The 24,519-nt window shown below is 60.9% G+C and overlaps 1 protein-coding gene across 2 annotated transcripts; it reads left to right on the top strand.

The window, feature by feature from the left end:
- Nucleotides 1-3,578: 3,578 nt before the first annotated feature.
- GRK2 (G protein-coupled receptor kinase 2) lies at nucleotides 3,579-22,437 on the top strand. 2 transcript variants are annotated; one of them, XM_070360039.1, is made up of 21 exons: nucleotides 3,579-3,965; nucleotides 13,751-13,827; nucleotides 15,346-15,419; nucleotides 15,550-15,651; nucleotides 15,743-15,817; nucleotides 15,943-16,004; nucleotides 16,777-16,828; nucleotides 17,091-17,182; nucleotides 17,333-17,432; nucleotides 17,514-17,592; nucleotides 17,687-17,817; nucleotides 18,070-18,164; nucleotides 18,238-18,345; nucleotides 18,821-18,887; nucleotides 19,190-19,290; nucleotides 19,879-19,945; nucleotides 20,027-20,122; nucleotides 20,348-20,510; nucleotides 20,666-20,802; nucleotides 20,906-21,016; nucleotides 21,150-22,437. In XM_070360039.1, exons 1-21 carry the CDS (start codon nucleotides 3,853-3,855, stop codon nucleotides 21,312-21,314), a joined length of 2,067 nt encoding a protein of 688 aa, XP_070216140.1. In that variant the 5' UTR covers nucleotides 3,579-3,852; the 3' UTR covers nucleotides 21,315-22,437. The 2 variants fall into 2 exon arrangements, with proteins under 2 accessions (XP_070216140.1, XP_070216139.1); XM_070360038.1 differs by having other exon boundaries at nucleotides 3,581-3,965; nucleotides 20,903-21,016.
- Nucleotides 22,438-24,519: the final 2,082 nt, after the last annotated feature.

Here is a 24,519-nt window from a genome sequence, read left to right as displayed (position 1 = left end):
ATCAAACCAGTCAATCCTAAAGGAGATCAACCCTGAGTATTCATTGGAAGGACTGATGCTGAAGCTGGAGCTCCAATACTTTGGCCACTTGATGCGAAGAGCTGACTCACTGAAAAAGACACTGATGCTGGGAAAGACTGAAGGCAGGAGGAGATGGCAACAGAGGACTAGATGGTTGGATGGCATCACTAACTCAAAGGACATGAGTCTGAGAAAACTTGGGGAGATAGAGAAGGACAGAGGAGCCTGGCGTGCTGCAGTCCATGGGGTCACAGAGTTGGACACGACTCAGCAACTAAACAACAATACTTTGGAGACAGACACATCAGTAGTCAATGGGACAAGCTGGATGACAGCCGGGAGAGGGGGCACAGGAGCAGGTGAGGGAAGAGAGGAATGGAGGATGACTCCTGGGCTTTTGAAAAGTGAAGGAGCTGTGGCTGAGAAGGGGAGCCGGGAGAGGAGCAGGTTGGACTGGGCAGGGTGGTGGGAGCGAGAGCTCAGCGTGGGACATGTTAAGTTTGCAACACACATTAGTCATCCAGGGGAGATGCCAGGTATGGCTGTATCTGCAGGCCTGCCAGCTGGGTGGAGATGGGATTCCACTCCTCGTTCACTCCCAGCACCCCAGCCACCGGCTGGCACCGTCTAGGCACCAGACAAAGGCTGGTTGAGAAAGACTGAAGCCAGCCTGAAAAGGCAAGTTGACAATCGACCTCCCCTCAACCACCAGAGGGCAGCACCATCCAAAACACAGCCTCCCCAGGCCAAGGCTTCCAGGAGCTGCTTTCCAGGGTCCCAGCAATCAGTGAGGAGAGGGCCCTGGCGGCTCTCTCTCTCTCAATCCTGGCTTCAGGCCTGCCTGGGTTGCAGGTTGAGCAGTGGGTGGGAAGGGCTTTCTGGGTTTGCAGGTGGTGTGGAGGAGGTTGGGCCTCTTCTGGGAGCAGGATGGGGGGCTTTTCAGAATTCACAGAGACTCTGGCCTAATGAGTTCACTGGACAGAAGTTTTAAAATAGGAGCTGTTCCAGAAACCCCAGGCCAGTGAGTGACTGTAGTTAGAGTGCTGAAGAGTTTCCGAGAGGCAGGAGAAGAAGAGGTCGGAGGCCTTCCGTCATATCCTCCTATTACTCTGGCCATCTTCTACCCCAGACACCATGTGCCACCTTGGGCTGTGGGGCTCGTTCACTCAGTCACTCATTCACCCATCAAATGTTGACTTTATCTTTCTGTGTCAGGTCTCATGGTGGGCTCTGGGGGGCAAGAAGTAAACTGGGAGCACTGGTTTCAGTGAGAGGAGGTGTGAACGGCAGGAGGCATTTCCCAGTGGATGCAAATATTGAATAAAGCTTCATGGACTGATTCAATGGACCTGAGTTTTGAGCAAGCTCTGGGAGCTACTGAAGGACAGAGAAGCCTGGCGTGCTGCAGTCCATGGGGTCGCAAAGAGTTGGACATGACTGAGCGACTAAACAACAACAGACACACACATCCCACCCCTCCCCGTCAAAAAACTTGAATGACGTGCATCTTGCAATTGATGATGTTTTCAAATCAGGGAGCAGGTACCAAGTGCAGAACTGGAGATGTACACAATTGGGAGCAAGGGGACTGGGGACGGTGGCCTGGAGGAGGTGGGTCTTAAAGGGTAAGCCGGAGTTAGCCAGGGAAGAGGACACGCAGAGGGCTTCGAGACAGAGGGAGAGACAAAGACACAGGGGTAAAAGCTGATGGATCAGCTGATGGCAGGGGGTACCTCGGGCTTAGGGGATGATGGCAACCCTGGCCTGAGAGGGGAGCACGACTCAGTCACCCAAGAGTTTGACTTGCAGGTTAAGGAACTTGCTTACGTGATTTGCTTTCGGAGAGTGGGGCGGGGGGGGAGCCCCCCCTCTGAATTCCCCACTCCCAGCATCCCCAGAAGCCCTGGAGCACTGCTTCTCAGTGCTAAGTAGACAGTAAATCTATCAGATCGAGATTCGAGGGAGGCATCTCTGGTCAAGGCCTGTATTCAGGCAGGAGCCCTGGGAATCCTCAGAAGCAGACAGGTTTAAGAAAATTCTCAGGAGGCCAGATGAGAGGATATGGTGTAGATTAGGGCATGGGGAGACAGAGGAGCCAAGGGTAATGCCTGGAGTTCGGGCTTGAGCGTCTGGGTGGATGGTGGCGTCACCCACTGAGAAGGGGACCTCACCATCCTGACTGATGCGTTCTGGTTCCAGGCTCTGCCGAGGCTGATCTCAAAAGATAGGCTGAGAAGTGCCCATGACAAAGGTGGTGGAGAATCCTAGGCTTTGCAAAAAGGTCCTGGTTACTGACCCACAAACTGGCATGAGGCTTTGGCTCCATGGGCCCAGGACTGGGAGGGAATCTTGTCACCTTGGAAAACAGAGATGCTCTTAAGAGCAGCACACTGAGATAAGGGTGCTGCTTTGTGATACATGGATCCTCTCCACCTCCACCATGCAGTCTCATCAGAGTAAATTTCCCTTGCCAGGCAGTCCAGTGACCCCCATGACCCGCTCCCCTCCCCGCAAGGCTGAGAGAAGTTGGATCCTGCTTTGTGGAATCATGATTCTGACCCAGGAAGGGGGTTTTTGGTGCACGGTCCTCAGTCCTGAGTGGGAGTCCTGGGGCCTGGATTGGGTCTGGAGCAGGAGTGGGGATTGGACTAGGGTAAGTCTGGAGTCTGATGCCAGTCATCAGGTCCCAGGTTCATGACAACCTGTTAAGGGCTCTAGGTCCAGTTTGAGTCTTGGTTGGGTGTCTTGGTCCTGGGTTCGTGTCCCAAATTTTTGGGTCCAGAACCCTGGTCTGGTCCAAGTCCAGGCCCAGGCTCTGCCCCCAAGTCCAGGGTTTGGAGTCATGATAGTGGTCTAAGTCGGGGGTGGAATCAAGGTTGGGCTCAGCAACCAAGCTGGGATCAAGGTCATGGTCTGTGGTTGGGATCAGTGTTTGAGGTCCTGGCCCCAAATCTGGATCTGGGGTCCTGTAGGGGGTCAAGGGTCAGCGTCAGGGTCTGGGTGTGAAGGGGGTTGGGTCCAGAATGGTGACCTGAGGTCATGGTCAGTCTGAGATGATGATCCAAGGTCTAGTTCTGGGGGTCCTATTTGGAGTCTGGGGTCAGGAATGTGATCGGGTCTGGTGTCAGGTTTCTGACTGTGTCCAAGGTCAGGGGTCAGGGGTTATAGCTAAAGTCTGAGATCCACGTCCCTGGGAACACATTCTGCAATGCCAGTCTGGGGTCCTTGCTGTGGTCTATAGTGGCCCCTGGGGTCACATTCTGCAATTCCAAGTCAGGGGTCCCGGCAGTGGTCTATCGTGGCGTCTGAGACCCGAATTGTGCCCCGAGTCGTGGTCAATGTCTGGTCTAGGGTCTTCTGCTGGCGAGGGGCCCTGTCGTGTCCCAGGTCAGGGGACAGGTCATGGCCGGTGGGGGCCGTAGGCGGAGAGTCGAGGCCGGGGTGGCCGCGGGGGTCAGGCTCGGTCCAGCCCCGCTGCCTCCAGGGGGCGCCGCCGCCCGCCCGGCCGGCCCCTCGCGGGCTCGCTGGCGCTGTGCGCGGCAGGCGGGGCCGGAGGCGGCGGCGGCGGCGGCGGCTCCGGGGCGCGGGCGGCGGCGGGCGGCGGCGGCGGCCCGACTGCAGTCCCGGCGGGAGCCGAGCGAGCCGGGGCCGGGCCCGAGCCGGCGCCATGGGGCGGCGCCGCCTGTGAGCCGCGCCGAGCGGAGCCGCGGGCGCCAGCGGGGCCGGGCGGGCGGCGGCGCCCGAGGCCGACGGAGCGGCCGGGCCGGGCCGAGCGCGCCGAGCGGAGCGGAGCGGAGCCGAGCGGCGGGAGAGGCCGCCGCCGCCGCCAAGATGGCGGACCTGGAGGCGGTGCTGGCCGACGTGAGCTACCTGATGGCCATGGAGAAGAGCAAGGCCACGCCGGCGGCGCGCGCCAGCAAGAAGATCCTGCTGCCCGAGCCCAGGTGAGGCGGACGCCGCAGCCCCGCGCGCCGGCCCCGCGCCCCGGCCGCCCGGGCGCTGGCCCCGCGATCCCCTCAGCCCCGCGCAGCGCCGGCGTCCGGCAGCCCTGGCCGGACCCCGGCGCCCCCGGCCCTGTGCACCTGAACATCCGGGGCGCCCCAGCGCGGGGGCTTTCCGGCTGCGCGGGCTCCCCGACCCGCCCGGTGCCCCCGGGCCGGCTCTGCCTGCCTCCCTTTCGCTTCACACACTCCGCCTGGCCCCCTTCTCCTTCAGCCCTCTGGCTCCTGCCTTCTTCCCCGGGGGCGCCGTGCACCCCCTTCATCCTCCTCCGGATAGCCCAGGGTACCCCCTTCCCACCGCGGAGTCCCCCGCCTCTGCCTGCCCATCTCCCGGAGCCCGACTGTGTCGTCCATCCTGTCGCTGCCCCGACTCCCAGCACCACCCCCTTTGGGGTTCCACCGGCCCCCACCCTGGCCCCCTCGGGTGGACCCTTCTGTGAGGTTCGGGGCAGACCAGTCTTCCGGGGATCTTCCTCGGTCTTCCCGCGGGCTTGGGGTGGGAATTGAGAGTACTCTGGGGACTGGGGGAGCGGTGGGGAGCAGGGTCCAGTGTGCACCCCATGGCTCTGTCCCTCTCCCCTGGAATTCCTCTTCTGGCAAGAGTCCTGCCTGTGGTACCCCAGGGGTGCTGCTTGCCAGGGGATGTCCCAGCACGCCTGCAGCAGCTGGATCACAGCTGTCTCCTCTCTGTGAGATAACTGACCTGATACCCAAGTTTCACCTGCTCAGGGTTTAGGCGCAGGAGTGGACAGCGTAGGGACGGTAGCTGAGGCTGTCCAGCATGTTATGGCTTCGAGAGTATTTTCCCATCCCTTGAGCCTCGCAACAACCCAGGGGACCAGTCGGTCAGGGGTGGTTTTGTCACCATGGAACAGAAAGGGAAGCTGAAGGCCCAGACATGAGTGGCCTGCCCAGTGTCACAGGTAAGCCAGGGTGGTGCTGGCCACCAGAATCAGGGCTTCTGGCTTGTGGTTCCACGTTGGGTCCACCACTCTAGCCTGAGCCCGGGCCTGGCCATTCTGCCTGAAGAGCCATATGCCCTGCCAGCCAGGACCCTGGGCGCATCCTAGCCGTCCTGGTCTTATGTGACTGTGGGCAAGTCCCTTCCCATTTCTGGGCCTCAGTTTTCTCATCTGTGAAATGTGGATGGTGTGAAATAACGGCTGTGACTCTGTGGCATTCTGAGTGAAGCGGGGCCCAAACGGGCTTGGGAGGGGTGGGTACCGTGCCAACGTCTCCAGTGCTTTTCTCCTGCCCGTTCACTGGGTTTCGGATTGACTGAACACCAGGCCTGGGAGAGGAAAATTGGTCTGCGTTTTGCAAAGGCTGTTAGGGCCCTTTTTTCTAAGACATTTGCAATCAGATTTCTCAAAACAGGAACCAGACTGACTGCCAGCCGGGGGCTGTCCGGGGAGCAGCGACAGTTAGAACAAAAATGAGTTCAGAAATGACAAAGCCACGAGGGAGGAAATGGGGGAGTTGGCCTCTGGGGCGCCCAGCAGCTCTCCTTGGTGGCCACGGCCTCGAGACCCTCCAGCAGGTTGGACTTCAGCAAAGCGTGAGGCGGGGCTTTTTCTGGAACTCTCTGCGTTTGGGTAATCTCGCCCCAGAATGCATTGCTGGCGGTGGGGCCCCGCCTTGGCTTGGCTCTGCAGGTGTTAGAACCCTGAGAAACAAGATGTTCCTCTTTTTCTGTCCCCATTACACCCTTGATATCGACCGCGTTGAAAGGAGTAGTGGTGGAAATCATGATAATTTATTTATTTCGACATCTGTCATCTCAGCCGATCCAAAAAACCAGCCCGTGAGGTTGGCAAGGTCATGTCTTACATGTAGTAGTTGCTCAAGAAATAGCAGGACCGCGTGGTGTCTGAAAGCAGGGGGGCTGTGAGGTTGAGGGGAGCAGCAGGAGGCCGAGAGCCAGGGGTCAGGGGTCCTCAGGTAGGGTCGCCATCTGGCGGCGCGACCTTGGGTGGATGGCCGGCACCTGAGAGATGCACTCGGGGCCCTCGCCGTGAGCTGAGGCTGGGCAGGGGCTGGGAATCCACACTTTCCACCTCGGAGGGTACGCAGCCCTTTGCCTTATGCTCTGCACACCCCCTGGGGCTGATGCCTCTTGCCCTGAAGATTGTTCTGACTGTATCTTACAGTTGCCAGTTTGCAAAGTGCTTTGTACCCCGTTTTATCCTTTTCACAACCATAGGAAACGGGCACGGCAGGTGGTATTTTCCCACTTAATAAGTCGAAGCATCTGAGGCTCGGAGAGGGGAAGAGACTTGGTTGCAGAGGCGAGGTGGTGTTTGAATTTGGGGTCTCCGGGCTCCCAGGTGCTCTTTCCCCGCTGTGCTTCCTGTCTTCCACACTCCCTTCCGGACCTCTGCGCTCACCCTGGTCCTTCTCTTGAGGAATGTGTGCCAGCTGTCCCCCCATGCCCAGGGAGGGTGGCCTGGAAGCCACGGGGCAGACCCCGTGCCATCAGCTGTCTTGGTTCACAGGGCCCAGCCCCCTCCCCACCTGGGGTCACATCTTCCCCTCAGCCATGATGTTGGGGTCGGGGAGGAAGGCCATGGTTTCCCTAGGACAAGGTGCCATTTGGACCTGTTTCCACCTTGGGGTGGTCCATCTTGGCAGCCTCCCTGTGGCTGGTGCCTGGGTTGTGGCTTGGCTGGGAGCTGCACTGGCTCACAGCTCTGACTTCTCAGGGCTGGGGAACAGGAGCTGTTGGGCACAGGGCCACTTCGAGTTGGCACAGGGGCCTCCCCTTCTGTCACTCTATAGAATCCAAAGGAGACAGACTCATTTCTCGCCCTTCTGGCAGAGGGAGGCAGCTGTGTGGCAGGAGTCCGGAGACCCGGCTTCTAATCACGCTGCAGTGCCAGCTCACCTGGGCCCTAGGGATACCCCTTATCCTGGCCGAGCCTGCCTCAGTTTCCACCTCGGTCCAATGAGGGGGCTGCCCTTGACTGATGGACCCCCCAACACACACCCCCCTACCATGCGCCTTCGGCTCTCAGGGTCTGTGGTGAGTGCCGCTCTCCAGAGAAGCTGCTGTCTGCCTTTCCCAGCAGCGGCCACGGTCCCGCAATGATCGTCATTTGCTTAATATGACCACGGAGGCCTCATGTAATTAATCTCCGGGCTCCTGGCAGAGGAGACCGGCCTGGGCGGTCCCGGGAGATGCCCAGCTCTCCCTGGTGACTGCAGCAGCCCCAGTGGCAGATGTCAGAGCCGGTGCCTCTTGCAGCCTCTCCTTCTCTTGCCTCTTTCTTTCCTGGTCCCTCCCCCCGCCGTGAATTTCCTTCTTCCTGCCCTTTTCTGGCTTCCCTGTCTCCCAGACCCGCGGCTCTTCCTCCACTGCTTCTTCGTTCCTGTTAACTCTTTGCTCCCAGGACTTCCTGCCCTTGGTCTGCGGAGGGAAGAAGCGCAGGCAGTGGTCTCTTGCTTCCTCCTCCCTCCGCTTCTCCCTCACCAGCAGAAACCCTGCTGCTTGCATCCTTTATCCCTTACCCAGAACGTTCCGCTCCAGTAGCAGCATTTTCCCACCCTATTCCTCTGCCTCCAGCCGTCCCCCGCCTCCGAAAACAAGATTATCTTTTAGGGCACTCATCCCCTCCAGGTATTCGAAGCTCCCCCCCACCCCCACCCCCACTCTCCCCAGGAATGGGTCTCCAGGACCTCTTTCCCCATCTGTTCTCCTTTCCAGATCATAGGGTTTCACGTTTTTGCCATTAAGTTGCTCGCCCGCCTGCCGTCTCTCAGTAAATGGATTCGAAGGGAGCGTGAGCTTGACAGGTTGGAATCTGTGCCGGGGAATCTGGGCTCTGTCAAGCCAGGAATAACGTGCCCTATTAATGCACGATCAGTCCTTAGTAGTAAACTCCTGGTGACGTCAGGTGTAGGCACAGTCTGGGGCGGCGTTTCCTGCCCGCCGTGGGCACCTGGGGAGGCTGTGCAGAGGGGTCGGGCTGTGTGCACACAGCTGGAGCCTCCAGGATATTATGTTCCTGCCTTGGAACAGACAGCAGAAGCCAAGAGGACCTGAGAGGCTTTGAAGAACACACAACCTCCATCACACCTGCCCTTATTATTACTATTATTTTTGACTGCACTGGGTCTTAGTTAGCACACGAGGAATCTTTGTTGCTGCATGTAAGATCTAGTTCCCTGACCAGGGATCAAACCTGGGCCCCTCTGCGTTGAGCGTGCAGAATCTCAACCCCTGGGCCACTGGGGAAGTCCCACACCTGCCCTTCTTTTTTCCCCGTGGTCCCAAGGGACCAATGTCCTCTGCTGATCACAGAAGACAGAGTTATACTCAAGTTATCCCTCATCTGTTTCAAACAGGAGATACTAAAAAATGAGGCGTTTGGCTGCAGACTTTTCTAAGACAGTAACCTGCCCTCTGCATCGCTGCTAACAGGCAGGGTAGTGTCTCCACTGGCTGAAAAGCAGGGTTTCCGAAGTGGGTTTTCTGATGCTGACGTGTCTGCTGCTCTGTTCTCTGAGCAGGGAGGCCATTCTGGGTTTGGGGTTCCAGATAGCTCTCTTCCTGGGAGTGCAGGGCAGGGAGCCCTGGAAGTTGTTCTGGGTTTGTTGTCACGGGCCGAGAGCAGTGAGCGGCGGGGTGCGACAAGGCCACCGGAGCGTCTTTTCCCGCGAGCCGTCACTTTGTGGCTGCCATGCCTCGGTGGGCTCGCGGGTGCGGTGCCGCATGGTGTCATTTCTCTTCCCTGGCCCCGGACTTGTCCAGAGCTGGCCGATTCGGCCGCAGTTTCCCATTTGGTATGCGGTCCTTCCTCGAGCTCTGAGGATGCTGTCAGCCCTGAGGAGAGTCATTGAGCAATATTCATCAGAAGCCCCCGAGGACTTCCTCATACCGGTTGGCACCATGGTGCCAGGTTTCCTGGAAATGCCCCAGAGGAGTGCCCCGGCCGTGGCGACAGCCTCTGGTCTGCTGGCTTGCCTGCCGTCTCTCCCAGAGCGTGTTGCTTCCTGGCGTGGCTGCCCCCGAGTGCAGAGCCCCCAGGCCAGCTTGCACCGTGGCTCTAGCATGCTGTCACCCAGGAGCACAGGAACCGTGGCCCCTGGCCCTGCCACGTGCCAGCTGGGGCTGCCCCAGCCTGATCGGCACCCACAGCCAGGATACAAGTCCAGGGTCCCCTGGGACCCTGCACCCAGCTCTCCCAAAGAGGCTGGGGGAGGCCCCCGCCTGGTGGGGGCCCCTTTCTCAGGCGGGGACTGGACATTTTCTTGCCACTGGCTTGGTTGGGACTCAGGGTGTGCTGCTTCTCAGTTTCTTCTGTCCTCGATTTCCTCACCATCAAGATGAGCATGTTTGCTCCTGACCCTGAGGTCCCTCCCCATCCACAAAGGCTGCGGTCTGTGACCGAGTGGGCGTCATCTGGGAGGCCGCCGTGCCACAGAGCGAGGGACTTAGCTCTCCCCTTGAACCACGTGGTGCCAGAAAGTGCCGGAAGCTCTCCCGCTCAGCCCTCACCCTGCCGCCCCATCACCCCAGCCCGTGCTGGGGTGGGGGGCCGGAAGTGCTGTCTCCCCGGCCTCCAGGCAGCTCCTACCCAGGGGCCCTTGCTCCTGGCAGGGCAGGTATTGGGCTCTGCCCACGGGGCTCCCCGGGCTGGTCTGTGAGCAGAGTGGAGTTCTAGCCCTTCAGGCTCGGGGAGAGGCTTACAGGCGCAGCCCTGGGGAAGGGTCCCTTTGTAGCCCCACTCCCTGAGGACGTGGCAGCTGTGATCAGATTCTAGAAGGGGGGCTCCCGCCAGGAGAAGGAGGCCTGACGCGATAGGCCGCGTTCTCCTATCGCCGTGCGCTCTCTGCCTTTCCCGGTCAGCTCAGTGCTGGCGATTCAGCGTTTGTTGACATCCTCATTTTACAATGGGGAAGCTGGACATTTAAAGTCTGTAACTTGGCCTGGCCTCTGGGAGGGGGGAAGGAAGAGCCTTTTGAAGCCCAAGCCTGGACACCAGGCAACTGCAGGAACCAGGGCGGCCGAGCCCCTTCCCCCCAGAGGCTGGGAGGCGGAGGGTCCTTCGGGGGCAGGGACGGAGGAATGATGCAGGCACGGGGCTCCCCTGACAGTCCGACGTCCATCTGGGGGCCCGCATGCTCCTGGATATCAGAGTCATTGACCTGGGTGGGGTCAGGAATGCTGCTGTGGGCCCATCGCCACTCAGACTCTGCCAGTATCAGGGCGCGGGGGTAGGAAACAAAGGTGACCCAGCCCAGGAGGCTGCCACCGCCTCCCGTGCCAGCCTGTACTTGCCACCCTGGCAGGAGCGTCCTCCACGACACGCTTTCCTAACCTGCCAGCTCCCTGGGCCCCAGCCCCGTGGGAACAGACAGGAAACCCTAACGTTGCCGCCTGGAGGCCTCCCCTTCAAGGACTGCCGAGGTTGACCTCGTGTTTGGTTCGGGTTGGGGCTGGGGGGTTGTTTATTTTATTTAGAAAACATTTTTTTCTTTTTAAGGAAGAAAGTGAAGTGCTGCGGGCTGGGAAGAATGCTGTGGCCATCCACTCTGTGCGGTCTTCTGAGGGAGGCGGGGTGTAGCTTGCTGTGCCCGAGGCCCAGCCGGCAGCAGGCAGAGCCCCTGGGAGGGAGGAGGAGGTCTATGCCCGGCATGGTGCCCAGAGAAGAGCTGCTGGCTCTGCTGGCTCTCAGGCAGACCCTTGGAGAGCCCGTTTCCCTGGCCTTGGTGTGTCCAGCCTACAGGGCCCCGCAGAGGGAAGTGGAGGCCCTGCTCCCAGCTGGGCATTCCCATCGTGTGCCACCTTTGCTGAGCCTGGGCCAGTACTGCTGGTTCCTGGGGGGTGGGGCGGAGCTTCCCCGTGACTGTTGCAGAGGCCGTACCCAGCTGCCCCATGGGGTCATCTGATAGGCTGGTGTCGCTCTGCCTGTCACCCACACCTACCTGTCTCTGGACATGCCCCTGACCACCCCTCTGACCGTCCCCCTCCGTGGAGGATCAACATTCTGTGATACGTCTTTCTTGCTCGTTACCATCCCCTTCCATAGACCAAGAGGTCCTGAAACCCAGGAATGGGATGTGGACACAGAGACCCAGGAGCTGAACCGCAGAGCGGTTGAGGGCCCAGCCCTCCTGTCTGCCTCCCAGGAGAAATCTGGCCCCCGTGGGATCCCCGGGGCCACACACCCCTACCTCCTGGCTGCTTGGTCTCGTGGACCTGCTGAGCCTCCGTTACCTTGGACTGGGCCCCCCTGCTGTGCTCCAGCCAGCACATCGCCCAGCCTGTGTCCTCGTCCAAACGGGAGGCCCTGAGCTGCCCTCCGCCAGGCTGGGGGCCCGAAGGGATGGGCGCACGCTGCGGCCCGCAGCCTCCCTGGGCTCCCATCTCTAGTTTGCAGGCCCGGGGCAGGGGCTGGATCTTGCTCAGTGTCACAGATTTTTAAACTCCTGATGTGTGTTAAGTGCTTGGGGGGCTTTTGGGGTCGGGTCTCGCTTCCTGAGTCCCTGCAAGTCCCACAGGACCAGGGAGCCGTGTTCTTGGAGGAGGCTGGTGGTGACTGTGAGTAGGTATGTGGCCCCCAGGAGGGAGGCTGTGCCAGCCTGGCTCAGGGCCACTGCCCAGCCTTGGAGTCCCCACGGCCGTGGAGGGCGTCCTCGCTTTCTGGGACGGAACCGGCTCTGAAGTGGTAGCTCAGGGCCACTGGGCCCCTGGCCCTCAGCTGGGGCTCTTGTCCGTCGGAGTTCAGAATGGGGACACAGAGGGCCATCTGGGTCATCGGCACCCTGCTCTCCTGGTGGAGACAGTTCTCAGGGAGGGTCACAGGGCCTCTGAGCTCCTAGGATTGCGGCTCCAGGCCTGTGCTCACAGTGGTTCTGTGTGTGCCCGCATTGCCTTGGGTGGCCCGAGTGCAGGCAAGGGCCTGGCCAGGTCAGGGCTGGACCTCCACCCTGACCCCCTCAGAAGGGAAGGGCAGGAGTCGCCCCACCTGCGAACCTAGGTTAGGGCTAGGGCCTGGGCAAGGTCTGCTGGTTACGCTGGCCTTCTGACCTCAGGCCCCCTCTCTGATGGGGCCTCGAAAACCCCAGCTGGTCTTGTCAGTTCTGTCCATCCGTCTATCCGCCAGCCCCAGCCTCCTCCCACCCCAGCTGGTTTCAACCCTCCTTCCTGGCCCCGTGTCATCAGATACCTGGGCTTCCCCCCGTGGTACCTCCAACAGAGCCCGTCCACTCACCCGCCGCCCAACCGAGCTTCCCAAGTGTGGTCTGTTGAGCCTCCTCCCTGCCCAGTGGCTCATCCTGGGCCAGGCCTCCCGTGCCTGTCCCCACATCCACCACCTGCCCTGGGCTTCGCCACCTGTGCACATTCTGTTTGCATTTGAGGAACCCAGTGAAGTTCCGCCTCCTCCACGCGACCTCTCCAATGGCCTAGAACGTTCTTTCCTGCCTGAGTCTCCTCCAACCGACTGGGCCCCACGCAGTTTGTCTCATGTTGTCTAATTTCATGGAATCACAGATGCAGGACCGGTGCCCTGGGCGGGCCTCCCCGGGGGGCAGGGCTGCATGGCGCCTTCCGGCAGGTGGTGGGCAGCAGGGCCCTGTGCTGGACTCCACGAGACAGGCAGGGATACGGAGACGTGGGCACACAGCGTCCTTTTCACCTGTGACCTGCTGATGGCCCCCCATATCCTGAGGCCCTGTGAACATGTCGAGAGCTAGGTGGGACCGCAGCCAGTGGCTGGGCGGGACGGCAGGTGGCCCAGGAAAGGAGAGGAGGGGAGACCAAGCTGCCACTGAGGCATGAAGCCTGGTCAGGTGTGACTTTCCCAGAGCGCTCGGTGTTGGGGGTGAGATAACCGGGGGCGGGGAGTGTGATAACCTGGGCTTCCGCGGTCACAGGGGCAGCCCCCCTCCTCCGCTGCCCTGGAGGCAGCTCAGGGCCAGGGGTCTTACTTTAGATATTAGGGACAAGGGAGCTGAGGCCTGACTTTTTTTTTTTTTCCCCCAATATTGAAATATAATCTACATGACAGAAAATTCATCATGCTGAAGTGCTGAAGTCAGTGGATTTCAGTACATTTACCGTGTTGTGCAGCCCTCATCACCGCCTAACTCCAGAACATTTCCATCACCTTATAAAGAAACCCTGGCCCATTAGAAGTTATTCCTCTTTTCTTCTCCAGCTTTTGACACTCACTCATCTACTTTCTGTCTGTAGATTTGCCCCTTCTGGACTTGTGGTATAAATGGAATCATATAATGTGTGGGATTTGGTGACTGTTACTTGGTGGAACACTCTGAGGTCGGTCCATACCATGGGGCACACGTATACCAGCCTTTCACTCCGTTTCATGGTTAAGCAGTATCCCGTTGTGAGGATGGGCTGTATTTTCGTGATCCATCATCTGCTGATGGGTGAGGCCTGGCTTTTGAGGTTCGGCCAACTCCCTGAAGCCAGCACAAGGAAGGGCTGGGACCAGACTTCCGAGCAGCCACCTGCTGGTCACCCTAGCTTTGGAAGACGGAGCTTTGGTGGGCAGACAGGCTCCCTCGGGTCCCACTGGTGTGACCCACGGTCAGGTCCAACAGGGTGGCTGCCTTCCTGGAAGGGAGCTTGACACCCACCGGCAGTGCCCTCCACTCCGGATTCCGGGGGAGGAAGCAGCCACCCTCCAGGGGAGCAGGGCCAGCAGGCCTGGCAGGAGCCATGGGGGCTCTGGGTCACCCCCGCCCCCGCTGTCTTCCAGCATCCGCAGCGTCATGCAGAAGTACCTGGAGGACCGGGGCGAGGTGACTTTTGAGAAGATCTTCTCCCAGAAGCTGGGTGAGTATGGTGGGGGCTCTGCCAACCTGAGCGTCCGCCCCACCTCCCGGTCCGGCTGCCAGGCCAGGGGGTGGGGGCAGGAGGCCCCTGGGGCCGCCTTTGTGCGGCACCCCAGCTGACCAGGCTGTGTGCCCCCCTCTCTGCCAAGAGATCTCCCGTCCACCATGGGGGAAGCACAGGGCAGCAAGCGAGCCCCGCTGCTGGTGGCAGGGCCGGGACCCAGCGTCTCCCAGCCCCTGGCTGTTGCTCCGGGAGGCCCCTGATGCGGGGTGGGGGCCCAGCAGTCTTCCAGGGCCGCCAGGGAAGTTCCTCCTTTGGGGTTTTTGTTTTCGAGAGTTGCAGCTTCCCCTTGGCGCAGGCACAGCTGCTGGGGCCGTTGGTGGAACTGACAGGAAGGGGCGGGGCCCTTCCTGTGGCGCCTGCCGTGCTGTGGTCGCCCCCGCCCCCATGGCCCTCTTTGTGAGCAACCTGCGCTGGCAGGCCCCTGGGCCGCCTCCTCCAGGGCCCCGGCCTTAGAGGTGGGCACCCGGGGAAGGGGGCGGCGGGGCCCGGGGAAGCAGGCTCGGGCCGCACATAACTCTGACTCGGCCTTTCCGGGACAAGGGACCTCGGCTCTGAAATGGGAGTGGCCTGGCCCAGAGGTCAGGCTTAGGGAGTCTGTGTGTCAAGGAAGCCTGCAGCATGGGTCCCCTGCCTGGGCTGTGTGACCTTGGGCACATCGCTGCCCCTCTCTGAGCCTCACCTGAGAGCTAGCATTCTGGAGCCCCACTGCGCAAGACTGTTGGACAACAGGCCCAGGTGCGGTGGTGGCGATGAAAAGCCCCTCACCCACTGGGAAGCCGAGGGCTCGCATTCCTCAAGGTCCACTGTTAAAAGGCCCATCCGCCCTTACCAGAAGCCGTGGCCGAGAGCTCTGGCAGAGGGGATAGGGCCCCCAGAGGTGTGCACAGTCACCCGGCTAAGCCTGGGCACCCATGTCGGGCTACAGGGAGTTGGGACCACCCTTCCTTCTGCTGGCCCTGCAGGGCTGCTCTGGGGCCCGGCCCCTGGCCCGAGTCGTCCAGGGTCTCCTGCCCACCTTTCCTGCAGCCCGTCTCATCCCCTCCTGTCCCCAGAGGCTGTGCTCTCTGGGGCCCTCTGCTCGCACCCTCTGGCCTTCCTTCCCAGGACCTGCCACTGGGCAGAAGAGCCCTGAGTTCTACTCAGGTTGCCACGTACCACCTGCCTGACAGGTCTCCCTCGGTTTCTCCCACTGGACCTGCCGCCCCTGTCCACCTGTTTCAAGTGGCAGCTGTGAGAGCCAGCCTGATGATGGACGGGGGGTATAAGGTCCAGGAGTCTCTTTGGTTGGTGGTGACCTCCAAGGCCACCTTGCCCAGCCTCCATCCGGGGCAGGGACCACCTCTGCCACCTCCTTGGCCAGTTCTGCCCAGGAAGCACCAAGCCCACACCCACCACCATGATGGCACGGCCTCTGTGGGACTATGACTCAGCCTGACACAAAACACTTCCTTTCAGGGTACCTGCTTTTCCGAGACTTCTGCCTGAAGCACCTGGAGGAGGCCAAGCCCTTGGTGGAGTTCTACGAGGAGGTGAGGCTGGGCTGGCCTGGCCCTGCTGCACGTGGGGAAAGGGAGGGGCTTGGGCTGCTTTCATTGGACCTGTAAGACAGTCCCGTGCCCCGCTGGGCCAGGGCTCACCTGTGGGGATCTTGTCCTCTAGATCAAGAAATACGAGAAGCTGGAGACAGAGGAGGAGCGCCTGGTCTGCAGCCGAGAGATCTTCGACACGTACATCATGAAGGAGCTGCTGGCCTGCTCACATGTGTGTGCCTGGGGCCCGGGTGCGGGCCTGGGCGTGGGGACAGGAGGGCTGGCCCCATGGAGAAGTCACTCGCCTTTCCCTCCTTCCCCAGCCTTTCTCGAAGAGCGCCATCGAGCACGTCCAGGGCCATCTGGTGAAGAAGCAGGTGCCTCCGGATCTCTTCCAGGTGTGTGCTTGGCTTGTCCCTGCTCCCGCCCAGCCCAGCGGGGGTCCCCCGCAGGCGGCACAGGTCCTGGAGCCTGGTCGGCTCCTGTTGTGGCTCAGTCACCCACCTCCCACTCCCTCCCTTAGCCATATATTGAAGAAATTTGCCAGAACCTCCGAGGAGACGTGTTCCAGAAATTCATCGAGAGGTGAGAGCGGGGCACGTGCAGGAGCAGAAGGTGGGAAGAGGCCGCTCTGAGAAGGGGTGCGGATGCCCTGGAGGAGAGCAGCCGGCCTGCTTCAGTGCCCAGCGTGTGGGCACCTGGACCTGTCTATACCCCAGTGCGGCGACTCCTAAGATGTCGCCACTCCCCCACTCCTGCCCCACCCTTCTCAGCACTAGGCACCTCAAAGCCCACCCGTGTCTAAAGGGGAGCGAGGGACCAGCCATGTGTCTTTCCCCCCATGGAATATCTAGCCCCTTGCTGGACCCACTGGGGATGAGAAATATCAGGCTGGTGGTAAGGATGGGCACAGGAGGACACACTGCCCACTCCTCTGCCCCCTGTGGCCAGCCTGGAAGGTGTTCCTTGATGTGTCCCAGCTGCCCGGCCATGGCATAGGGGCTTTACCGGGAGTGAGTGGTGTTTGAGTGGTGTGTCACTGGATGTATGCGAGGAGGGAAACGAGATGAGCCTAGTTGTGGATGTGGTAGCAGGAAGTCGGGGTCAGATGGGAAGATCTCACCTTGAAGTTTATCTGATCCAAGCAGAAACCCAAAGACCGATAACAGTGCTGGCATTGCCGGGAGGGGGGTGGGGGCAGCCTGGTCTGGCATTCTTCCTGGCAGGCCCGGAAGAGGACCCTGAGGCTTGGGAGGGAGCCCAGGCAATAGCAGTGGGTGGGGCCAGCTTGCCCCCAGCATCAATTTCACTCACTTTCTAAGGCTCAGCTGAGCTTGGGTTCTTTCTTCTCTTGCAGCGATAAATTCACACGATTTTGCCAGTGGAAGAATGTAGAGCTCAACATCCACGTGAGTGGGCTGGGTGGGCGTGCAGAGCCCTCTCCCTGCTGCTCCTCCCCAGGGCCCCTGGGCGGCGGGGGGAGTCTACCGTCAACCCCCAGGGGCGGCTGTGGGGTTGGTGCTGGAACCCCAATGCAGATGGTTCCAGGCAGGGTGGCACTTGGGAAGGGTGACGGTGGCCCTGGGTCAGGGGCCTTGGGGGAACCCCCTGCTGCTCCCGGGTTGGGGCCTGGGCAGCCTGCAGTGACCCCCCGGCTGCCACCCCCCGCAGCTGACCATGAACGACTTCAGTGTGCACCGCATCATCGGGCGAGGCGGCTTCGGTGAGGTCTACGGCTGCCGGAAGGCCGACACGGGCAAGATGTGAGCACCGGGTCCACTGCCTCGGGTGGGACACCTGAGGGGGAGGAGGGCCCCGGGGGCGCCCTGAGGACCGCCCACACCCCACTGCGCCCCTGGGCCTGCACTGAAGGTGCCGGTGGACCGACTGAGGGACCGGCCCCTCTCCCACAGGTACGCCATGAAGTGTCTGGACAAGAAGCGCATCAAGATGAAGCAAGGGGAGACTCTGGCCCTGAACGAGCGCATCATGCTGTCGCTCGTCAGCACCGGGGTGAGCGGCAGCCCGCCCCACCTCGGCCCCGGCTCCGAACCAAGTGCAGTCTGCGCTGACCTCTCCTTCCACCCCTCCTAGGACTGCCCGTTCATCGTCTGCATGTCATACGCCTTCCACACACCGGACAAGCTCAGCTTCATCCTGGATCTCATGAACGGTGAGTGCCTGGCCTGGCCCCAGGTGGACCTCGGGGCTGGGGGCTGGGGTGGGAGCTGAGCGCCCCTCCCCCCCCCGCGGGCTGCCTCCCTCAGGCGGGGACCTGCACTACCACCTGTCCCAGCACGGGGTCTTCTCCGAGGCCGACATGCGTTTCTACGCCGCCGAGATCATCCTGGGCCTGGAGCACATGCACAACCGCTTCGTGGTCTACCGGGACCTGAAGGTGAGGTGCCGCCCCGCCCTCCTCCTGCCGTGGCCCCGCCACTGTATGTCGTGCCCCGCCCTCCTCCCGGCCTGGCTCCTCCCCTCTTCATGCCCCGCCCTCTTCCTTGCCTGGCTCCTGCCTTCCGCACCCCCCACAACGCCCCCAACCCAGGGCCCTGTCTCTGGACACCCTTACCTCTAGACAGCCACCCGGCTGGCATGTTGCCCCGCCGGGTCCTGTCCTGAGCTGCTCACTGAGCCTCCTCCACAGCCGGCCAACATCCTGCTGGACGAGCACGGCCACGTGCGCATCTCAGACCTGGGCCTGGCCTGTGACTTCTCCAAGAAGAAGCCTCACGCCAGTGTGTGAGTGCCCCAGCCCCACGCCCTCTTCCCGCACCCTCCGACCCACCCACTCATAGCCTCCTTACTCCGCCAGGGGCACCCACGGGTACATGGCTCCCGAGGTTCTACAGAAGGGTGTGGCCTACGACAGCAGCGCCGACTGGTTCTCCCTGGGCTGCATGCTCTTCAAGCTGCTGCGAGGGTGAGCAGGCTGTCCCAGGGCGGGTGCACAGGACAGAAACAGGCTCTCCCCCAGGCCAGGAAGGAGGCTGGGGTTGGGTGGGGGCCCCCTGCCGCCTGGCTGACAGGGGTGGCACCATCCCTGGCTTTGGCAAGGATCATTCATGGGCTTCCCAAGTGGCACTAGTGGTAGAGAACCCGCCTGTCAGTGCAAGAGATGTAAGAGATGCAGGTTCGGTTTCCGGGTCAGGAAGATCCCCTGGAGGAGGGCATGGCAAGTTCAGTTCAGTCGCTCAGTTGTGTCCGACTCTTTGCAACCCACTCCAGTATTCTTGCCTGGAGAATCCCCAAGGACAGAGGAGCCTGGGGGGCTACACTCTATAGGGTCGCACAGAGTCAGACATGACTGCAGTGACTTAGCAGCAGGCACTCATGCAGCCTGCCTCAGTTTGCACATTCCTGTTCTCTGACCTTGGACTTTGGCCCTTCTTGCCCAGGCATAGCCCTTTCCGGCAGCACAAGACCAAAGACAAGCATGAGATCGACAGAATGACATTGACAATGGTGCGTGGAGGGTACCAACCCGGGTTGGCTGGGTGGAGCTCATGAGGGGCCGTAGTGCAGCTGGGGTCTCCTGTAGGCATCAGGGTCTCGGCTGCCAGCAGCCCACCCTCTGGCCTCTGGCCCCGTTGGCTCTCCCTTCCCCACATTGTCAGAGCAAACATGCCTGCTAGGGGCATCTGGAAGCTCTCCATCTGCCGGGGGCCTGGACCCGCCTGCCACTGCCTCATGCAGCCTCAGGAGGCCCAGAGCTGTGATGGGGGCCGGGGTGGGCCTCTGCCAACATCCCCTCCTCCTCCCTGCAGGCTGTGGAGCTGCCTGACTCCTTCTCCCCTGAGCTCCGCTCCTTGCTGGAGGGGCTGCTGCAGAGGGATGTCAACCGGAGGCTAGGCTGCCTGGGCCGAGGGTGAGTGCCCGCGACCCCGGCCATCACCCCAGGCCTTCCCGCCCTGCTGGGTGATGTCCACACTGCGTGTCTAGGCCTCTGCAGGGGTTACTGGGGCAGCCTGCCCGAGCCTCTGCCCGTGTCCCTCTGAGGACAAGGGCTGTGTTTTGTCACTGGAGCCCCTCCACTCCGTGGTCCCAGCCTCCTTGGCAGAGTTCACAAGGTGGGGCTAGGGCAGCCCTGCCCGTTGTTCCAAGGTGGAGGGTGCGTGCCGTACAGCTGCTGGGGGTGGGCGCAGACCCAACAAAGATAATGTTGCTAATGATGATGACAGCAGCTTTCTATGTTTATTAAACATTTACTAAGCACTGGGCGTGATGTTGCAAGATTCCCAGTATTAAACTCACCACAGCCCTATGCCGTGGAGACTGCTGTTCTCCCCATTTTAAAGATGAGGAAACAGGCTGAGGTTTAAGGAACTTACCCAAGGTTGCAGAGCCAGAGCGTGGCTAAACCAGCAGTTACACCTAGGTCACCTGTCCCACAGCCCAGACCTCGCCCCCCCCAACCTGGGTGGTGCCAAGCCCCAGTGATCCTCTCTTCCCACAGGGCCCAGGAGGTGAAGGAGAGCCCCTTCTTCCGTTCCCTGGACTGGCAGATGGTCTTTTTACAAAAGGTAACAGCCCAGAGCCGGGACCAGGCGGGGTGCTCGGGAGCCCCTGCTGGGTGCTGATGCCTAGCCCCTGTTCCACCACAGTACCCTCCCCCGTTGATCCCCCCACGAGGGGAGGTGAATGCAGCCGACGCCTTCGACATTGGCTCCTTCGATGAGGAGGACACAAAAGGAATCAAGGTACAGGGCCTGGCCTGGCCTCCCAGCCCTGAGCACGGCTGGCAGTGTCCTCCGTCCTCTGGCCCTATGAGATCCCCGTGCCAGCCCCATCTGCTTGGTGGGCCTCGGCTCCTCCTCCCCACACGTCCCCGGGGGTGGCCATTGGACCAGACCACCATGTTCCGGGCCCTGCAGCTGAGCTGGCCTGTGGCTGACAGCCGTCCCTTCTCCACCCTCTTGGTGAAGCTACTGGACAGTGACCAGGAGCTCTACCGCAACTTCCCCCTGACCATCTCGGAGCGGTGGCAGCAGGAGGTAGCAGAGACTGTCTTTGACACCATCAATGCTGAGACGGACCGGCTGGAGGCCCGCAAGAAAACCAAAAACAAGCAGTTGGGCCACGAGGAAGGTGAGGGTCAGCAGCTGCTGTGGGCGCCCACTTCCCCCTCTAGAGATGGGAAGCAGGCTCAGGTTCAGCCGGGGTCCCTGCCAGAGAGCAGCTGATCCAGGACTCAGACCCGGCTCGTGCGGCCGGCTGAGTTCTCTCTTGCTCTCTCGCATCAGACTACGCCCTGGGCAAGGACTGCATCATGCATGGCTACATGTCCAAGATGGGCAACCCCTTCCTGACCCAGTGGCAGCGGCGGTACTTCTACCTGTTCCCTAACCGGCTCGAGTGGCGGGGCGAGGGCGAGGCCCCGGTAAGGAGCAGCCGGGGCCCTGGAACCCCTGGGGGTGGGCGGGCCAGCCAGGGGGTGGGGGGGCAGTCCCAGGCCCTCACCGCCGGCTCCCGCCCTGCAGCAGAGCCTGCTGACCATGGAGGAGATCCAGTCGGTGGAGGAGACGCAGATCAAGGAGCGAAAGTGCCTCCTCCTCAAGATCCGAGGTGGCAAGCAGTTTGTCCTGCAGTGCGATGTGAGTGGGGACTCGGGGTGGGGCCGGGGCAGGTCCAGAATGGCTGGGGCGGGGTCGGATGGGGCGGGGCCAGAGTGTGGCTGGGGCGGGGCCAGACGGGCCGGCTCCGCCTAACTACCGGGTGTGCGCGCAGAGTGACCCAGAGCTGGTGCAGTGGAAGAAGGAGCTTCGAGACGCCTACCGCGAGGCCCAGCAGCTAGTGCAGCGGGTGCCCAAGATGAAGAACAAGCCGCGCTCGCCCGTCGTGGAGCTGAGCAAGGTGCCACTGATCCAGCGCGGCAGTGCCAACGGCCTCTGACCCGCCCGCTAGCCCGGTCGCCCTCCTGCCCGCCCGCCTTTTATAAACCTCTAATTTATTTTGTTGAATTTTTATTATTTGTTTTCCCGCCAAGCGGAAAAGGTTTTATTTTGTAATTATTGTGATTTCCTGTGGCCCCAGCCTGGACCAGCCCCCAGGGAGGGGCCCGCTTGCCTTGGCTCCCGCTGCCACCCACCCAGCCACTGTCCAGCCACCTCACCCTGCCCCCAGGGGCCTCTGCTCCCGGTGTCTTCCCCACACGGGGAGAGCAGCAGCCCCCAGCGCCCTCCCGCCCTTCCCCAGGGATGGTCGCCTGGAGTTGGGCCTGCCGTCCCCTCTCCCCAGCTCTGTGCCCACAGCACAGCTGGGTGGCCCGGCGGCCCCACCCAGGGAGGCTGCAGCACAAGGAGGCTACTTGAAGCTCCCACCGCGGCCCCTCCTGCATCGACTGGGACACAGGCCTGCACTGACCTGCCCTCCAGCCAGTCGGTAGATAAGGGAGCCTGTGGACTCGCTGAGCCCAGGGCCTCCCACGTGACTTAGGCTCCTGCACCCTTTCTTGGGAAGAGCCCCCGTTTCACTGGCTGCCTCCACGTGCACCTTCCCTGGACACAGTGGGACCTGGCCAGGAGGGTGGCATTGGCAGTGGCTGCTGCTGCCCCCACCCCAGTCCCCTCTTCTTCCCACCCAAGCGCCCAGGCTCAGGGACCACAGAAAGGCACCTTTGGGGCTGTGCCACGCTGGCCTCGATTGGCCCTGAGCCCCCTCCCCTGGGCTGGGCAGGGCCTCTTCTGCTCAGAACCGTCGGGGACTGGCCTGGGCCAGCCGGACAGCACAGTGCGAGGGGCGGGTGGGGCAGCCCTCCCCACTCCAGGTTGCTCAGCGCCCCTCGCTGTCCAGCCCCACGTCCTGTCAGTGCCACCACCCCCAGGGCGCCACCTCGCCCGCAGCATGCCCCCTCGTGCCAGTCGCTGCCGTGTGGTGTCGCGCCCTCCCCTGGGGCTGGGTCGGCAGGCCCTCCCCTCCCATCTACACTCCCCGGGGCATTCCTTTGCCGATTTTTGAATGTGATTTTAAAGAGTGAAAAATGATACTATGCGTTTTTATAAAAAATAGTGCCTGACTCCTTGGCTATGTCAGACTCTTTTTGTGCCCGAGGGTCATTTTCAGCCTCCCCCAGGGGTGGGGCCGGAGGAGGGAAGGTCTTGGTGGCGCCAGATCTCCTCCGCCTTCAGGGCAGGCACTCACAGCCTGGGGAGGGGTGGGAGTGGCTCGCACCCTGCCTGTCCCATCCTGGGGGACCAGAAGGGAGTCTTCTGCCCACTGCCTGGGAAGCAGGAGGAGGTGCCTGCAGGTTGGTGCTTAGTGTCCTGTTTGGACTGGCCGGGCATCTAGCCCGCTGGGGCCCGCACTGAGGGCACTGCTGTGGACAGATGAACACCTCTGCCCTGGGGGCCACACACGCAGCCTCCGGCCTCAGCCTCTGGCTTCAGCCTAACCCCTGGCCTTGCAGCTCAGCCTCCAGTAGAGGTCCCTGAAGCCTGAGCGATCCCCCAGCACCAGGCTTCACATACCCAGAGGCCATGTTCAACTTTCTCCGCACACCTCTGCTGTCTAGGCCCCCATGGGTGATGTCGCTGCTGCCCTTTCCATGCAGGGCTCTGCTGGCAAGGACTCAGGGCCCCAAGGAGTTCCGAAGGAAATGGCTTTTGAGCTGGGCCTCCAGCACTGGGGTGGACGAGGTGGGGAGGACATTTCTGATGCAGGGAAGGGTCCAGCGGTCAGGAGTGGCTCAGGTTGGCAGCAGTATTGTGGGAAGGAAGCAGGCCTGGGAGGCCCTGAATGCCAGGCTAAAGCCAACCCAGAGTCCAGGGGCACCTAGTGACTGCAGCACAAAAATGGGAATGGAGATGGAGTCTGAACCTGGATAGGCTCTCGGGAATCCTTGAAGGTTCTGGACGGGCTGGGTGGTGACTGGACGGCTGACTGCAGAACTAGTTGCTGGTTACACGTGCAGGGTGTTCAGAAGGAGACAAGTCAGGGAGTCAGGGGAAGGGGCCGTGATTCTGTCCAGGGAAGAGATGGCATAATGACGGTGGTGGTAGTGCAAAGAGGCCAGATGGAAAGAACGTGGCCCAGCGGGAAGGGGCAGGACTTGGGGACGAGAGAGGTTGGAGCCCATGATGCTACACCAGGAGGGCCCTGCTGTCACTCAGAGCCACGATAGGGAGCAGAGCTGGCCAGAAGGGAGGAGGGTGGACGTGGCTGCATGTGGCTTGAGACCTGCTGATGGACTGCATGGGCCTTCAGGCACAGAGGGGTCCCAGAAGGAGCTGAAATGTGGTCCTAGAGGTGGCACCAGGGTGACATTGGAACAGATAGGCTTTCAGCTGGGAGAATCCTGATTTGGGAGTCAGGAGGAGTCCTGGAAAAGGTTTGAGAAGACAACGACATTAGGAGTCAAGGACCGGTAGGGAGTTGTGTTCAAGGCTGCAGAAATCAGGACAGGCTGGGCCTGAGACAGTCCAGTTAGATTTGGGGTGAAGAGGGCTTGGGGATGGGGTAGCACTTTTTAAGGAAAGTGGAGGCTAGAAAGAGCTGCAGCAGTGGTGGCCGGTAGGGCCTGATTATATATATATTTTTTTTTATTAAAAAAATTTTTTTAACACCAAAACCATTTGTATTGGGGTATAGCCAATTAACAATGTTGTGGTAGCTTCAGGTGAACAGCAAAGGGCCTCAGCCATACATACACATGTATGTATCCATGCTCTCCCAAACCCTCCCCCATCCAGGCTCGCACATTACACTGAGCAGACTTCCAGATGCTATGCAATAAGTCTTTGTCAGTTATCTATTTTCAATATAGCAGGGTGTACATGACCTTCCCAAAGTCCCTAAGTATCCCTTCCCCCAGCAACCATAAGTTTGTCTTCTAAATCTGTGAGTCTCTTTCTGTTCTGTAAGTTCATTTGTATCATTTCTTTTTAGAGTCCATATATAAAGGTTGTCGTATGATATTTCTTCTCTGACTTAACTTCGCTCAGTATGACACTCTCTTAGGCCCACCCACGTTGCTGCAAATGGCATTATTTCATTATTTTTAATTGCTGAGTAATATTCCACTATATATCTGTACCACATCTTCTTTATTCATTCCATGTCTGGTAGGCCCTGATTTTAGAGTTCTAGACATTGAGAGGCC

This window comes from Bos mutus, chromosome 22 (assembly GCF_027580195.1).
Source record: "Bos mutus isolate GX-2022 chromosome 22, NWIPB_WYAK_1.1, whole genome shotgun sequence".
In the NCBI taxonomy this organism is placed as follows: Eukaryota; Metazoa; Chordata; class Mammalia; order Artiodactyla; family Bovidae; genus Bos; species Bos mutus.
The sequence above is the reverse complement of the archived record's forward strand: the minus strand, read 5'-3'. Positions and strand labels throughout refer to the sequence as shown.

What these genes read in the sequence shown, in the direction of transcription:
- GRK2 (XM_070360038.1), top strand. Translation starts at nt 3,853, where the DNA reads ATGGCGGACCTGGAGGCGGTGCTGGCCGACGTGAGCTACCTGATGGCC. An exon ending in AGCTGCTGGCCTGCTCACAT is followed by an intron (nt 15,652 to 15,742) that starts GTGTGTGCCTGG and finishes CTCCTTCCCCAG; the next exon opens with CCTTTCTCGAAGAGCGCCAT. An exon ending in ACAGAATGACATTGACAATG is followed by an intron (nt 18,888 to 19,189) that starts GTGCGTGGAGGG and finishes TCCTCCCTGCAG; the next exon opens with GCTGTGGAGCTGCCTGACTC.